At 36.7% G+C, this 17,579-nt stretch overlaps 1 protein-coding gene across 2 annotated transcripts in view; it reads right to left on the bottom strand.

The window, feature by feature from the left end:
• C3H8orf34 (chromosome 3 C8orf34 homolog) overlaps positions 1 to 17,579 on the bottom strand; it is a 376,732-nt gene that overhangs the window by 76,848 nt on the left and 282,305 nt on the right. For both annotated transcript variants that reach the window (XM_059166266.1, XM_059166265.1), the window contains exon 8: positions 7,465 to 7,550. In XM_059166266.1, coding sequence (XP_059022249.1) covers positions 7,465 to 7,550 — 86 coding nt within the window. The remainder of the gene's footprint in view (positions 1 to 7,464; positions 7,551 to 17,579) is intronic.

The raw sequence follows: 17,579 nt of genomic DNA on the forward strand, positions 1-17,579 counted from the left end.
TTTTTGAGTTAAAACAAACAGTAGAATGCTGTTTATTTAATTTAAAGACAACATATGAAAATGTTAATTACTTCTAATTGAGAAGGACACGATGAAACAAAAAATGTATGACAGCTGCTGTTATGTTAGTCAGAGCAAGCCTGCTTTCAGTGTATGATTTAGCTTACTGTTGGAACTTTTATTGATGTCCATTTTCTGGCTTATAATTTTATGTTTATTTTATCTCTCAACTGTCTCTCTCTCTCTCTTTCTTTCTTTCTTAATTCCTTCCTTCCTTTCTTCCCTTCTTTTTTTTTTTCTGGCTACACAATTTAAGCACCAGTTTGTGTTCTCTCTATTAAATGGGGTGGCAAATTCTGAAAAGTTTGGGGAAAGATACATCCCATGAAATGATAGTGGGCTTTTCCATTTTAAGTATCAAGTGAGAAGTCATGATTAGTTAGCATGACTAGATTTGAGGAGTGGGTGAGTATTGACTTTCTAATACGTGAATAAAATGATGGCAGCCCTTTCCATATGTCTACTGAATTATGTTAATTATAACAATAAGGATTTCTAAGGGTTATAATAATTCTGCAATAAGGATAGATATATGGAACATTAGAAAAAGTCTGTGTTTTAATAACTTTCTATTCAAATTTCAAAATTGGGTTTCAAAAATCAGTTAAGAGGAAAGTATTTTAAACTACTGGAAACTTTTAAAATTTATTTCTTTATATTTATTAATATTTGAAAGAGCCATATGAATCCTTCAAGAAGACTTTCCTTCAGATTCACATACATATGGAGACAGATTTTTTCCACTGCATAAAAATGTGCACTCTGGAAAGAAAATCAAAGCATTAAATCCTTCAAAAGCTTAATGGTCACCTAAGACCAGAGAGACAGTGGAACGCTTAGTGCAAATCTATAATCATAGCTTTTGAACCATGGAGCTCTGTCTCTAATAATTCAGAGTTTTACATTCAAGAAAAAAAATTACTAAATCCAAGGGCACATAGTTTATCTAGATGTAAATGTAGATTTTTTTTTTTAGAACACAGAATTCTTTCCAACATAAAGCTAACTTTTTTAGTTTAAAAAAAAACTTTAAAAAAACCTAAAACACTAAAAAAAAGTGTTTTTTTTTTAAATCTACATCTCAAGAAAGTATGTTCTTTGGGACATGGATACTTTCTTGAGATGTAGATAAATTTTACAATGTTACCTACCACCCTTCCAAACAGAATGATGACATCCAAAAGCAGCAAATTTTTGTTGATAAAATCAGGATAGATGATGAGAATTGTACCAGGATCAAAAATATTAAGTCATTTATGAAGAGTACTTGAACCCCTACCTACCAACACCCAGTTGTAAGGGTGACAATACGGCGATTCTTTAAATTAGAGTGTATAAATTAGCATAATTTAAGTCCAGTAAGGCTGAATTATATTCTCTATAGCTGTGAGGAAATATTAGTTTAATTTTAGTATTCACTCACAATCTTTTGTTTCACTTATGTATTAAAACTATTAAGTAGAATATTTACTTAATAAATAATATTAAAATGTTCTACTCTACATTACAAAGCAAATGACATATACAGAAAAACAAAATCAACCCTCTTGTGGATTTGTTGATTTTTTAAGTTAGAAATACTTACTATTCTCATGTTTTTCTCAATAAGTTAATGATTTTATTTATTTTTAAAGATTTTATTGACCTCTTTGAGAGAAACAAGTAGGGAGAGAGGAAGAGGCAGAGGGAGAGTTTGAGGCAGGTTCCCGGATGATCAGGAAGCTCTAAGCAGGGCTCTATCCCAGGACCTGAGCTGGTCATATGCTTGCTTAAAGGACTGAGCCACCCAGGCATCCCCAGTTGATGATTTTTAAAGAATACTGTCATTCTGCTTGGTTTTTCTTTTTCAATAGATTTTATTTATTTGTTTGAGAAAGACTAAGGGAGAAAGAGCACTTGGGGGGGGGGGGCTGGGGCAGAAGGAGAGGGAGATGCAGACTCCTCGCTGAGCACCTAGCAGACTCTAGCACCTAGCAGACTCAAATCCCAGTACTTGATCCCAGGACCCAGAGACCATGACTGGTGCTGAAGTCAGATGCTTAAATGACTGAGCCACCTAGGCACCCCTGTCATGCTTGATTTTTAATGCATGTATGTACTAATTAATTCATCACGCACTTATTTTGTATTTGTATATTCATTTAATAATAAATAAATACCATATGCCAGGCATTTAACTTGGTGTTTTCAAAACAATTTGAGCAAGATAATTTTCTATGACTCTTTCTCTTTTGGAATATACTTGAACACCTTTACAGTATTAATTTTTTAAGAAAAATGAACATTTTTATAAAAGGAAGGTAGTGGTGACATTTTATGGTTTTACATTCTATTCTATTCTATTCTATTCTATTCTTGTTTTGGTTGAATTCTTCTTGGCTATTGATGCCATCCAGTGAGGTCCATTCAATTTAATGTAGAAAGATAATGGTGAAGTACTACCAGAATATTTGCAAAGTTATATATTCATACTAAAAGCTGTTAAATTGAAAGAACCCTTCTAAATAGTCCAAATCTAGGCCAGAATATCAATCTAATATACCTGTAGAGACAATAGATATCATGAAAATAAAATCTTAGTGTTTAATGCTTGGAAGAGTACATTGCATTTTTTAAGAATTCTGAATGCATTGCTTATTAACCATAATTGTTGGAGGCATATGTGTGAACTATTTTGCTCTATTTCAGAACAATTTCTTTATAAAAGTATACTTACCATACTTATATAAAGTATAAATAATTTTCAAAATACAAGCAAATCTTGTATTTTAAATTATAACTCTTTGAGCTTTTTTTTTTTTTAAAGATTTTATTTATTTATTTGACAGACAGAGATCACAAGTAGGCAGAGAAGCAGGCAGAGAGAGAAGAGGAAGCATGTTCTCTGCAGAGCAGAGAGCCCAATGCAGGGCTCGATCCCAGGACCCTGGGATCATGACCTGAGCCGAAGGCAGAGGCCTTAACCCACTGAGTCACCCAGATGCCCAGCTTTTTTCAATCACATAGAGGGGGAAATAAGTATCTAAATTTCTCAAATATTAGAATTTATCTTTTCTTTTCACTTTAGAGAACAAGAAACCAAAACACAGAAAAACAAAGTAATTTTGTCAAAATCTAACTATCTGGCAGCACTGGGCTGAGAAACTTAGCCAACGCAATTGATTGGGCATCCTCAGGTAAGAACTTAGAAATGTGTAGGGTTTATCATAATGTTTAGCTCTATCCAACTTGTTTCTCTCATTAGTTTTACCTTTGCTGTTTATGTCACAACAGATTTTTTTTATGCAGAAAGTTATACCTATTTGTAGAAATATGTATGTTTATGGAGCCAAGCTCAATGTGGATGCACAGTTGACTTAAAATTAACATCAGCAAATTTGGATAATACCAAAAATATTTAATTACTGAATCTAGTGATCTAAACTAAGTAGAAAAGAGTGTACTGAATCAGAAACTTAAATTTTGTAATTTGCTGATTAGGTTTACTAAAATTTGAATGCGAGGAATTCAGGATATAAACAGTTCAAGAAAGGAGCCTAATGAATATTCCCCCCAATGGATGCAATTAAGTATAATCAGTGTATTAAGTATAATTTGTGATGATGCACTATTAAATTTTCCAAAATATTTAAATCCTTACAATATTCAGTTATTATGCAAATGTGATTGCTGAAGGATATATATCTTCTTGGTGGATTAGTGGATTCCTGTGGTTTTGATAAAATTAAAAAACACTAATGGGCCAATAATGAAATAATATCTGCTTTTTGTCTAGTTTTATACCAGGCATGGTGCAGAAAACAAGAAAACCTCAAGAAGCATATAATCCAATTGAGCAAGAACAACACACAAGAAGTAATTCAAAAACTATTAAGGGAAAAAGAAGAGGAAAACACTGATGTGGGCTGGACACCAGGTACAATTGATGTGATCTTAGAGCACAGGATCTGAATAGACAGAGGGGAGGAGAAAGAATTCACTCAGAGAAGAATGGCTTAAGTAAAGGTACACATGCAAGACTATCCGTGAAAAGAAGCCAGTCTGATTCCAAACCTAGAGTGTCAAGGAATGGCCAACCCGGGTCCTCCATGTCACTAGTGCCACATGGTTCAACTTTCATTGTCAATGTTAAAGGTCTGCCATGGGTGTGTACCATCTCATTCGTACTACAAGAGACTTGAGTATAAAGAAACTGTTATCATTTCTTGTCTTGTGCTACACTATCATTGGTTCATGTTCCCACAACATTTCCTTTTGTTTTAAGATTTTATTTATTTATTTGAGAGAGAGAGAGAGAGAGAGAGACAGAGATAGTGACAGAAATAGCAAGACAGAGCACATGCTGGGAGGAGAGGAACAAGTAGACTCCCTAATGAGTGGGAATCCTGACACAGGGTTTGATCCTAGGACCCAGAAATCATGACCTGAGCAGAAGGCAGACACTTAACTGACTGAGCCACCCAGGTGCCCCAACACTTTGTTTTTTAATGTTTAATGTTAATATTTGACATGTAAGAAAAGTATAAATAGTTGACCCTCGAGCAACACAAGTTTCAACTGCACGGGTCCTCTTACACATGGATTTCTTTCTATAAACACAGTGCAGTATTATAAATGTATTTTCCTTATGGTTTTCTTAGAAACATTTTCTTTTCTCAAGCTTACTTTACTGTAAGAATAGAGTATATAACATATATAAAATATGTTATATATTTTATATATATATATAAATCAACTATTTATATTATTGGTAAGACTTCTGGTCAACAGTAGGCTTTTAGCAGTTCAGTTTTTGGTGAGTCAAAAGTTATACTCGGATTTGAAACTATGCAGGCATTTTTCATAAACCCTATATATATCCTATACAAGGACTTTCAACACAGGACCAACCCCTATGTTGGTCAAGGGTCTATTGTGTGTGTGTATATATATATATATATATACACATATATATATATGCATATATATATACAATATATTATATACATCTATACAAAGCATAATGATGAACATCCTTAAACTCTAACTTAAGAATTAAGTCATTTCCAATAACCTGCATATACCTGCGAGCACCTTTCTTATCCCATGTCCTTGCTTCCCCCACCCCTTAGGAAAACCACCATTTTGAGTCTTTCATTCCTTTCTTTAAATATAGTTTTATCACTTACGTATATTTTCCTAAAGAATATATTAGTTACATTTGCTAGTTTTGAGTTTTATAAAAACGGTGTTCTATGACTTACTTTTGTTTAATCAATATTATGCTTTTAAGATTCATCCAGTTGGGAGCTGTAACTCGCTCATATCAGATTGGGAGACTCACTGACATTTTCAGATCAGTTGCTTTAAATTAGCCACAGTGGTAGTATTTACATCATGGGAAGCATTAATCTTTACAAATCAGGTCTTTTGTGTTCAAAGAAAGAGTTGTTAACATTTGCCAGCACACCTCTGATTTCATTCATCCTCTGTGTGTATTTGGAATGCAGTTTTCTACAATGGGACAATTCCACAATGTATCCATTTTCCTGTCCGCCTGCTTGTCAACAAAGGTTATTCACATTTCATGGTACCTGAGACTTGTTCCTCTAAGATGTTCCCCCAGAAGTAGAGTTTCTGAGCTTTAGATTATGTGAATATCCAAGACTTTAAAATAATGGAAAACTGTTTACAAAATTGTTTATGCCCCACCTAGAGTGTATGAATTTCCTCTCTTCCCTGTCTTCACCAGGACTTACTTTTGCCAGATTTCCTAATTAATACCGAAACAAGGGTAGTAAAACAGCATCTCCCTATGGTCTTCCTTTGCTTTTCTTTGATTACTAAAGTAGTCAAGCATTTTTCATATGTTCATTTGTCATTTGTGTTTCCTTTTCTGTGAAATATCTGTTCATATCTGTTATTTATTTTTCTATTGTTTGTTGATCTTTATTAAATTATATATTGATTATGTATTCTAAATATTAATCTTTAATCAGTAACAAATATATTGCAAATGTATTTTGCTATTTTGTGGCTGATTGATTCACCTATTCTTTTTATCTTTTGATGAACAGGAGTTTTTAACATTCTATAGTTGACTTAATTTTTTGGTTATGTTTTAGGATTTTTTTTTTTACTTTTTTAATAAGTCCTTCTCTATCCAAATCAAGGAAAATATTTTTCCATAGCTTCTTTTCTAATTATCCCAACTGGATGTACTGATTGCATCTGGCCAGAACACTCAATGATGAAACAGTGATAAATCTTAGATGTCATTGTCATGGCATTATATGTACTTTTTTATTTACATAGGAAACATTCCGAAGTGCCCTGACATTAATGTAATGTATGGGTTTTTTTTAAGATTTTATTTATTTATTTATGAGAGAGAGAGAGAAAGAGAGAGAGAGAGAGTATGAGCAGGGAAAGGCGAGCAAGAGGGAGAAGCAGACTCCCCACTGAGCAGGAAGCCCTACATGGGGCTTAATCTTGGGACTGCAGGATCATGAGCTGATCCAAAGGCAGATGCTTAACTCACTGAGCCACCCAGGTGCTCCTTAAATATGCTGTGTTAAGGGTTTTGAATTGTGTCCTACAGAAAACAGGATAAAAGAAGCAGCTTTATTTTTAGAAAGATAATAAACTAAAAAGATTAGATAGTACACGGAATACCTATTTACAGGCTTGTTCCAGTAGGCAGAGAAAAAGGACAAAAGCACAGAGGTGGTGTCAGGGAAAATGAAGAGGAGAGGAAATTCACTGCCACTATTTGATACCAATTTAATGTAGGGCTGAGAAAGAGGAAGGAAAATCAAATATGGTGTTGACATTTCTGCTGAAAGTCGAGGGGATCTATAATGTGAAAATGGGAGTAGGCAATGTAAGTTACCAAAACAAGTTGCAAGTAGTGACAAAATTTGGGGAAGAGCCAAAATATAGTTGACCTGTTTCTACCTAAATCGGGCACAGACATTACGAGGCTGCACCTGAGAATCCATACGTCTTGCTTCCTTTTCTCCTTTGTCCTTAACCTTCTGACACACGGCCCAAGGGAGAGGTGGATATATGACTAACTGTTACCATGACCTGGAGCAGGGCAAGATGTTTGGTTTCATTTTGTTTTTCTTTCTTTCTTTCTTTCTTTCTTTCTTTCTTTCTTTCTTTCTTTCTTTCTTTTAATTTATTTATTTGACAGACAGAGATCACAAGTAGGCAGAGAGGCAGGCAGAGAGAGAGAGGAAGGGAAGCAGGCTCCCTGCTGAGCAGAGAGCCTGATTCGAGGCTTGATCCCAGGACCCTGGGATCATGACCTGAGCCGAAGGCAGAGGCTTTAACCCACTGAGTCACCCAGGCGCCCCTCTTTCTTTTTTAATCTTCAGATGCCATTCAAATATAGTAAATATTGTTGGATTTAAAACTTACCCAAAGAATCTGGGACTATTTCATCTGGAGAATGCAGTGCTTGTGATGTCTCCTCTGTCCTTTCTGCCAGGTTGTCTCCTTGAAGCCTACATAATTAAAAATGGTCATTGAAACCTTGAATAATGTGGAATTGTGAAACATGAACTATATACTACTGGGGATGTGACTATGAACTTTTACTTAAAATCAGACATCCTTCTTCAAAGGAGAAATAAAGGTTTACGAAAGCCTTTGTCATAGAGTGTTTTTGTTTTTCTAGCCTTTAAGGAAACGAGTCTTTCCTCATCTTCTTTTTATACACCTGGGAATATTAAGTCAGGCAGAATCTGTTTTTCTTCTTAGCCTCACTAGAGGAAGGTTTATAAGCAAAGGTTTTCATTAAAACTGTAATGGGGAAGTGAGTGGAAGAAAAGCAGAAGTCTAACACAGCGGGCTCTCCTTACTTCTGGATCCCATAGCATGAGAGGGCTTCCATGGTTACATAGAGGTTTATTAAACACAGTTCTCCAACCAAACTTGAGCTTAAAGGCCTACAGGTCAAGGTAAGTCTCAACAATGGAAGTTAAGATTCCTAATCTATGTGATTCCCCAGGGTTCTCATAGACACTGGGTCTTCAAGAAGGGAAGACATGGGTACTTTCTGGACAATATATTTCTGAACGTTCGTGTCCACCTTGCAATAGTGAGACTAGCGATATCTAATTCAAACAGTCTGGATTTATCTTGTATTGTAAAATCACCCTAGCAGGAGAGATAGAGCTTATTAATAACTGCTGGAACTCTGTCCTAACAATAAGCTCTGCTAATATTGGAGGACAATATATCAAATAATCCAGAGATTGGAAGTTTCTATAAGTACCCTTATTTTTTTCTTGCATTTAGCTGATGGCAAGTGCCCTCATGGGAGAATATTAATAAATGCATAACAAGTAGTATTAATATTTTTAAAAATACAAACTCAAGTACAATTCATAACTGTACCAGGCTCAGAAGTTAAACTCTTCAACTGTTTTACATCTTTGCTTTTATATGCCACAGTAGAATCACATACTAATTTGCATTTTGCTTTTATATATTCAAGCACATATGTATGCCTCTTTATCTTTTGTGTAACTATAAATACTATAAATTATGTTTTCATCTTTATTCTTCTAATACTAAATTAATATTAATATTAAATTCTGCACATTTTTTACATATATATTAATAGTTACCTATTCCCTTCTATATATAAAACTATATTTACTGTATTATATAAGCAAACTAAAGAATTCTCAAGAGTAATTTCCTGATAGTCATAATACACTTTTTGGTCAAATATGTACAATTTATACTTTTTTAATTGATTTTATACACTGGATTAATTTTTTAAAAGTTTACTTTGAAAGAACAATATTGCCTTTAAATGATTTAGATACATACTTCTCAAATCTGTCTAATCATTTATTTTGTTTATTTCTAATAATTAGAATAAATACTTCACTAGTCTGCAATATCAAATAGTCTTTTCACATTTCCTTTGTCTATGACCATTTCATCAAATTTTCAAAGAAAGAAAGTATGTAGAAATATGAGATACTGAAAGGTATAAGCAAAAATTATCATAAAAAATTGACAAAGAACTCCAACACATTTGGATATTTCAAATTAGATTAAAAACCTAAATGGAAGCTAAATCCCCAACAAAGGCAGAAGGAAAGAAGCAAAAAATAAAAACTAAGTTGTAAATTTGTTTTTGCTCATGGCAAGCTACAATAAGAAAGATTTATTTTTTATTTATTAGTATGCTCAGTAATAAGCCTAATGTTGAAGAGATGTAAATAAATTACAAATGATCCTGATTTCACAGACTTCCCAATTTAGCTGAGTCAAAAAGACAAACAGCCATGAAAGCAACTCAACAAATTGGGTGGCCTTGAAGCTGGCTCATCTTCATCCAAACGCTGCCGTCCAGATACCGTAAGAGTTGGATTTACCGTGACTTGGCAGCAACTCCATCAAGGAATGCCTCACAGCCCTGCCATCCTTGAGTGCTCTGCCAAGGTTTCCCAAACTGGAATCCACACAGCACTACTTCTGTAAGAGGTTAATAGGCACTATGCAAACAAGGGTTATGTGGGCAAGTCCGGGAAATACAGTCTTACTAAAAGTTAATTTTTTTTCCCCCTTACACTACAAGAGTTGTACTTATACTCCCAAACCTTTTCTCTTTGCTTTCTAAAGCTCCTTTTCCATTTTAAAGTCTCTCATATTCTCAATGCCTAAATAAAATGCTTCCTGCTCTGCCTTGTCACCATTGAAACCCTTTTCTAAGAATATTACAACCTTTTTTTTCCTCTGAGAACATGAGAGTTCCTCCTCTCCAAAGGAGGCTGCCTAATCCCTTGACCTCAGATAACACAGGATTAGAAATATTCACCTTCTTTCTTTCTGCCTGTGAAGACTTTGCTCAGAATCAAAGTTTTGTTCTTTACCTCAAGCATCATTATCACCTTGAATGATTTCCATGTCCTTGTGTATCTACCCACTAATTTCAAAGTCTCTTGATCCCAGATCTGGAGATCTTCCCTTCTACCTCACCTTCCCTTGCCCAAGGGCAGTTAACCCAGAATTCCTCCATGTCAGCAATCTTTAAGTCCAATGTTCTGTTCTCTGACAAAGAACTCGCCTCCTTTAGGCTCTTTCACAAACTCACTGTTCTTAACATTTTCTCTTTAGTCAAATATGGATCCCAATTTCTATTTTCTCCCTCGCCTCCCTTCATTCCAGTTCTGCCCTACTCAGCTGGGTCTTGTGGTCTCCTCAGTTCCCATGCACCTATATCCTCCTGTCATTACTGACCAACCAGACCCTAATTCCATATTAATCCATCATTTTTCTACACGTTTGCCCCTGGAGCAATGCAGGAGAAAGTCGGACACTCTAGGATTTGTGAGTACAAGTCAATGGTCTCCAACATTAAACTCTGGCTTCTTGGCTTCCTGGTTGTCTTTCTTCCATTCCTTTCAAAGTCTTTACAAAACTATTATCTCTTTTTTAGGTCCCCTAGAAAAATGATATATTAAGGAAGAAAGATCTGCTACTCTTCCTCGCATAGCACCTACAGAATTATCTTCAACCCAGCCACCTTTCCAATTCACCACCTTTCCAATTCACAAGGGGTGAGACCCTCTCTCCAGTGTAAGGTTCAGACAATCCATTTAGGCTGGTGATTTGGATCCCCTCCTCTCATCTCTTTTGGACCTTAATTTATTTTATCCATTACCATTCATTCTGTTCATTGCCATTGCTCATTTTTCCACAGTGCAGAAGCAAGTTCATTTCTCTTTCAGCCTTAAAACACACACACACACACATAGACACACAAAACAAAATCCCTCTCATAATTATCTCAAACATCTAACTGTTGCTTTTTCTTGCTCATTTTTCTCTGAGCCAAACTCTCTAAATAGTCTTCATTCATTGCCTTTGCTTCCATAGTTTTCACTCATTCTTCAGCCTATTTTAATTTGGTCTGTGTCTCTGCCATTCTGAAATGACTGTCTGACCTATTTGCCATATAAAACAGAAAATTTTCATACCTCATATTTATGTCACTTTTAACTGTACTTTGTATGAATATTCTTTACCCACTCTCTTACACGGTCTCTCTGAATCAACTCATCTACTCGTGGTTTTAATCACATATAGATTGACATTTGTCAGATCTTTCTCTTGAGTCCTCAGCTCAAGATTGGTATAGCCAAAGTTTTGTAGGACATTTTACTTGGATACACCAAAAGCATCACAAAGGCAGCATGTCCAAAAACAAACTCATTTTCATCAACACCCTGTCTTGCTAATCAACCCCGGTGTTGTTAAGTATACCTCCTAAGGAAATTTTCTGAATCCATCACTTCCTCTCTGCACACTCTATAAGTTTGCTGCTCATTTTTATTCACCTAGATTATTACATAGTGCCCCCACTGATGGTCTTACTTAGAAACTTGCCCCTCAAAAATCCATTTTCCATATGGCTACCAGAATGTTCAGAACAAATCCAAACATATTACTCTTATGATTTAAATATTTTAGTGCAAGAGATCTTAACATGAGTATTTTTAGAGAGTCTGTGGGCAGGTTTTAGGGGAATCACAATAATTCACAATAAATGGAATGAAAAATTTTTGGCAGATGTGCTCTTTTTGGACAGGGAGACAGTAACTTCAACCAGATTTTCAAAATAATCCTTGACTCAAAAAAGTTTAAGAACTACCATTTTTGCGGGCTTCTCATCACCTGCAAGATGAGTTATGGTTTCCTTACCAAGTCATTTGAGTCTCTCTATTGCACAACCCCTACCTGTCTCTGCAAATTCATCGTCTTTGACTTCATACTCCATAAACTCCACTTCTTTTACTTTTTTGCAGATATTTTGTTATTAAGTCTCTGGACTATTATATAATTATCTCTGGCATAGCTTACTTTCCCCCTTTTTACTATTTGGATTAATCCTAGTTTTTCATTCTAGAATCTCTTCAGAATCTTCTCTTCCAGAAGTCTTAGCACCTATGCAAAACTTTACCATTTCTCTTGCTTCACTATATTCTAATTGTCTGTTTAGATGTCTGTTTGTCCATATACTCCAAGTGTCTTGAAGGCAGGAATTTTATTTTTCATGTTTTTATGTTCCTAAAACCTAGCTTAGGTTGAGCTTGCTACATTTTAAGTTCTGAAAGAGATTTCCTAAGGCATTTTTTAATTATTAGCTCACCCTGGAGATAAGGACAAGAAAACAGGGCATGTCCTATATATGAGGAATTTTCTACAGCATCCTCTAATAATAGAGTTTCATTTCCTTGAAAAGAGGTAACACTATCTGGTGGATATTTAAGGTTAAGCACTTCTTAACCTGGTTGGACTCAATGCAGAACATGAGTCAGAGGCTTATGTGCTAGTGCTTGTATGATCGGGGGGGCAGGAGGGAAGGACATGGGAGTAAAACACTAATGGAGAGAAAGCCAATAAAATATGTGTTAGTGAACCAGCCCTTATACAGATGGCTGCCACACAATCCCACAAGAATTATGAGGATCCTTACAAAATGTGTCCACTTGAAGAATGAAAGTGTAAAGAATTTTCCATAGGCTTCTGGTCAAGTGTGGTCCTTGAGTACTGATAAACCTGACCCTATAAATTGTATATACAGTAGTATTGAGTGATTCTTATTGGTCATCCCAGGGCAGGAAATGAGATGCAAAAGATACTAGCAAAAGTGGGATGCTAAAGATTACAATGGCACAAAGCTGGTTGCTACAGTTAGGAATATGTGAAGATACGGTTGCTAATAAGTATTTGAGATGACATACAAGTGGGACTAATAACAACAGTAAATGTGTTTGGCTTTAAAACTAATCAGTCAGATTTAATTTTATATTGACCAATGAGACCTGATTAGAGGAAATGCTATTATTATACCTATTAGTAAATTCTAGCTCCAAGTTTCTGAGTCAACAATCATTGTCCCTTGACTCGGGTTTTGTTTTTTTTTTTTTAAGATTTTATTTATTTATATGACACAGAGAGAGGGAGAGGGAGAGAGAGTAAGAGAGAGTACAAGCAGAGGGAGCAGTAGGCAGAGGGAGAGGGAGAAGCAGGCTCCCTGCTGAACAGGGAATCTGATGCAGGGTTAGATCCCAGGACCCTGAGACCATGACCTAAGCCGAAGGCAGACACCTACGGAGCTGCCTAGGTGCTTAACTCAGTCTTAGTAGTGACAAAAACAATGAAAGATGGCACCCTAAGAGACTGTTGTAATATCTATCACAGAGCCTATCGTAGTACCAGGCACCTGTATGTGATCAATAGGAATACTGATCAGTGTAATGTAATCAAATGTAATGTAATGTAAATGTTATCAAAAAGTCTCTGGGTCTTATAAAATTGAGTTAAGGTAGATGGACCAGTCAAGAGAAAGAAGACTGACGCTCATTTAGAAGACTGGTAGCTACAGCAGTAGTTCAAATTTTGCTTATTTGCAGATATTTTGAGATTCAGTTGATCTCAAAGTCTCATTCTGTATGAAGAAGCAAGGAAACCAAAAACAGGGTGAAATAACAGCTCAGTCCTAGCCCAAAATGGTCGGTATCCATTCAGAGCAGGAAGTTTTGAATACTGTATGCAGCGGGAGAATAGAAAAGATAATAAAGATGATTAGGGCCTCTTCTCTTATTTACTTCAAAAAAATCCAAACAACTTGAAAGGGAGAAATAGTTCCCTTTCCTTTAAATCTCCAGTATTGTCAATCCAGTTGAATTATGTGATGTGATGAGAGAAGATTCAAATAAGTGAATTCTTACTTTTTCACTTTGGCCTAGAAGACATTCAAACTTGTGAGCAGCCATCTTTCTGTTATTTTATCATGCTATCCATGATGTGTTTTAATCTTCCTTGAAATCTTTCTGGAAGAAAGTAGTATCTAACTATAACTAGAATGGGAATTTTTCCAATGTTTTCTTGAACCAAATTGAATATACTATGGTATGCACGAAATTAAATGCCAAGCTAACATTTCTAGCCTATATAGTTCAGAGGACATGATAAACAAAATCTGGATTAACTGGAGAAGCATTAAGGGAGTAAGGGGTATTTGAACTGAGCTTTGATAAAGCTGAAATATGATTAGGCAAAAGAATAAAAAAAGAGAGAGAGAGAGGTATAGGGTATAGCTGGGGCTAGATGAAGCAGGACTTTCTATAATGTCATCTAGAAATTTGATGTTGAAGTACCTAGTCTTCCTTCCTGATGAAAACGGAAGCCAGTGGAGGGTTGAAGCAGAGGGACATGATCAGACTTCCACTTTGAGAAGCATGTGCTGCGTTGAGCATAGACTACAGGGGGGCACGCATGGAAGCAGGGAAATTCTTTAGGAGGTAATTCCACTGATTTGTTGAGAGCTGAGCATGGCGTGCCTAGGGGTGTCAGTGGAGGTGAGGGTAACAAGTGGATGGATTATGAATAAATTCTGTAGGTGGAGACCAATGGTATACCCAATCAAGGAGATTTGGGGTGGGGAGAGAGAAAGGAATTAAAAAAAAAAAAATGTTGTCATTTTTCTGTCACGAGCAACAGAAATCATCATGTTGCCATTTGCTGAGATAAGGAACACTGAGGAGAAAGCAGATCTATTGGGGATTAAGCTGGGGACATGGAAGTGTAAATACATTTTGGACATGTAGGTAATGGTATAGAGCAGCAGCTAGAAGTCCATGTAGAGATGCTGAAAAGATTGCATGGAGCTGTGGAGGGAGGCTTGCCCTTTCTGGATTCTAAAACCTCTACAGAGGACTTCAGAATATAATACACTACATTTAGGTCAGCTGTTTTGAAGAATATGATATCCTGAGATAATATATCATAATAAATGTCAATTAGAGCAAGTAAACCACAACAAACAGTTCTAGTTTTCAGAAATTTTGAACCATTTTCTTCAAATGGTAAAAATTAACTCATCTTCCCCCTTCAAAGTATGCTTTTAATTCACAAAACCTCTTTTGTTAAATCAGTCACCAGTCATTTCCAAGTCTCCTTCTAAACATTAATAGTCCATTTTAAGATTCCAGTATGTGTCTCCAGAATTATTTTTTGAGAAAAATTCTAATGACTTATTGTCACTCACTCACTTTTGACTTCTTAAAAAAGCCCAAATTGTCATCAACATCAAAAATTTATTGGGGATCTTCAAAGGCCAAGCTCTTCACTGAGCCCTGAGCCCACAATCTGGCAGGAGGTCTACATGGATTTGCATGGTCTTTCTAATTTCTTTGCAAGCTTTTGTGAAGTCAGAAATCGGGCCTGAGATTCCTGACATTATTAGGGCCTAATATATTCCCTTACCTTTGTGCCCCCTCAAATAACAACGTAATTTGAATGGTATGTCTCTGAATTCACTAAACACTTAACCGTAATTCCTTTTCTGTCCCCTGGCTGCTGCCCTGTGGAACTTTGCTGCCCTCCTCCCTAAGTTTTTCACGGAATTACCTGGACATTCTTCCTCCCATATTCCCTTCCAAACCATGGACACAACCCAGCATTCTCCCTTAGCCCTGTCCATTCCAATCTGACCCTCTGGTGAATGGTCTGCTTCCTATGACTTGGGCCCTTAGACACCATCTTGGACATGACTCCTCAGCACCCTTCTCTGGACCCCCAACACAGATCGACCTCCCAGAGCTTCCACCAAATACTCCTTCCAGCAGTCTCTTGATTTCCCTTCTTATTTTAGCATAGTCATTTAAAAATCTTCCCTCATCCATCTAAGGCACTCTTGTTCGTTCTTGCCTCTGGCTGTTCAGGTCACATGAGGATAAGTAACAATGCAGCAGGATGAAGCACCTTTTTCCTGAAAGCAGAAGGCAGTGGAATAACATCCTCCTTCACCAGAGGGCTTCCCTTAAATATGGCTTTGTAAATTCTCTCGCTTGTTCGCAAGAACCTCCGAATGTGAACCTCTAAAATAGAATGATTGATGGTAACACAGAGATAAAAACCGTGCTCTTTCCTGCTAAATTTTCCTTTTAACTTTCTATCTCCTGGAAATGAGCTATGGGTCTGCAAACTCTCTGTAGAAATTCTCTAATCAAATGTAGAGCTCTCTCTTGCGTGGGGGGGGGGGGGTTGGAGGAGGGGGGAATGGGTGTATTGCAGACAAGTAGTTGCCATAGCTGGCCTCTTATCTGGGCTCTAATTACCCTCCTGGCAGAGGCTTAAGAATTCAAAGCTAAATCTGAGGAAAGCACGTGTGGAAAATAGATGCTTTGTTTTCAGTCTTCTCTGCTTTATCTCAACTCAAAGGTAAAAATGTCAACACAAAGTAAGCTGGAGGAGATCAGGCACCAAGCAGGATGGATTCTCAGACAATCTGGGACTACTAGACAGTTCCCAGGCAGATGTGACCAGAATGTGGGCCACTGACTCCCACACCTTGGCCAGATTGTTAAACACAAGAAGGATGGCATCAGAGGCCCTCCAACTTGTCCCAAATCTGAGGCAGCCATGAGAAAGGATTAAAATCAAATTGCCAGATGGCTCTGGAGCTAATGAAATGTCTAGAGAAAGCAGCCAAATGCAGAAGGTCTGAACTAGAGGCAGCTCTGGGCATTGGAGAACCATTTTTAAAATCTATCGAAACAGAAATAGGCAGTTAAGGTGCTTATTTGACTTTGTAGACCTGTGGTTCTCAGTTTCTGGTAGACTTCCCTAGAGAACATTAAAACCCAGATTGCTAGGCTCCACCTATAGAGTTTCTGATTCAGAAGGTCTGGACTACAGCCCAAGCATTTGTTTCTGTGAAGTTCCCAGGTGAAGCTGATACTGAAGGCCAGGGGACTGACCTCTCTGCGGTGCCTCCATTCTTCACAGCTATGCAAGGACATGCCCCCTCTCCCCTGCCCCCACAAACAGTCTCAGGTTGTCCTAGCGTTGCACCATACTGGAACTCCAAAAATAGAGAAGGATCTACCAGGTGATGTTAGTATTTTCCTTTCTCTAACTTGCTGGGTATTGACTTTTTTAGCTGAACACTAAATTTTATTCCCAGGTATATATGATTCCATCTTATATTCATCTCTTCCATAATAGAAGTTAAAAATCCAAGTTGGATTCCTCTTGAGCTCAGGATGCTATATACTTAGCCTAAATCAGAGAATTGCCTGGTCAGCAGGCATCTAACTCAGCAGCAGCTGTGAGAGGTCTTTTTAAAGAACCGATTTCTAACAGGTTGAAAAATGAGATTGTATGGGGAGCCAAAACACCCTTTTGGAAAACCACCAAAACTTTTGTTCCTTCTTTAGGCATTCCTTCCTTTAATCAGAGTACCAAATCAGAGTACTTTACTCACAGTACCAAAACAGAAAGCTGCCTCACATATGTACCTCACAGAAGACCATACCTCTTTCCTGTATCCCCTGGAAGCATCTGTTAGATTGCTGAGTTCTTCTGTAAGGAGCCAGTGTCTCTCCCACTCTCTAGTACTTAAAAACAAACTCAACCCTGTCAGGCTTTTTTATGCTATAGTGCTGGTAGAGACAATGTATCTTGCTGCCTTAGACAGTTTGTGTTCCTTTTTTTTTCCTTTC

The sequence above is a fragment of the Mustela lutreola genome, chromosome 3, assembly GCF_030435805.1.
Source record: "Mustela lutreola isolate mMusLut2 chromosome 3, mMusLut2.pri, whole genome shotgun sequence".
Taxonomy (NCBI): Eukaryota; Metazoa; Chordata; class Mammalia; order Carnivora; family Mustelidae; genus Mustela; species Mustela lutreola.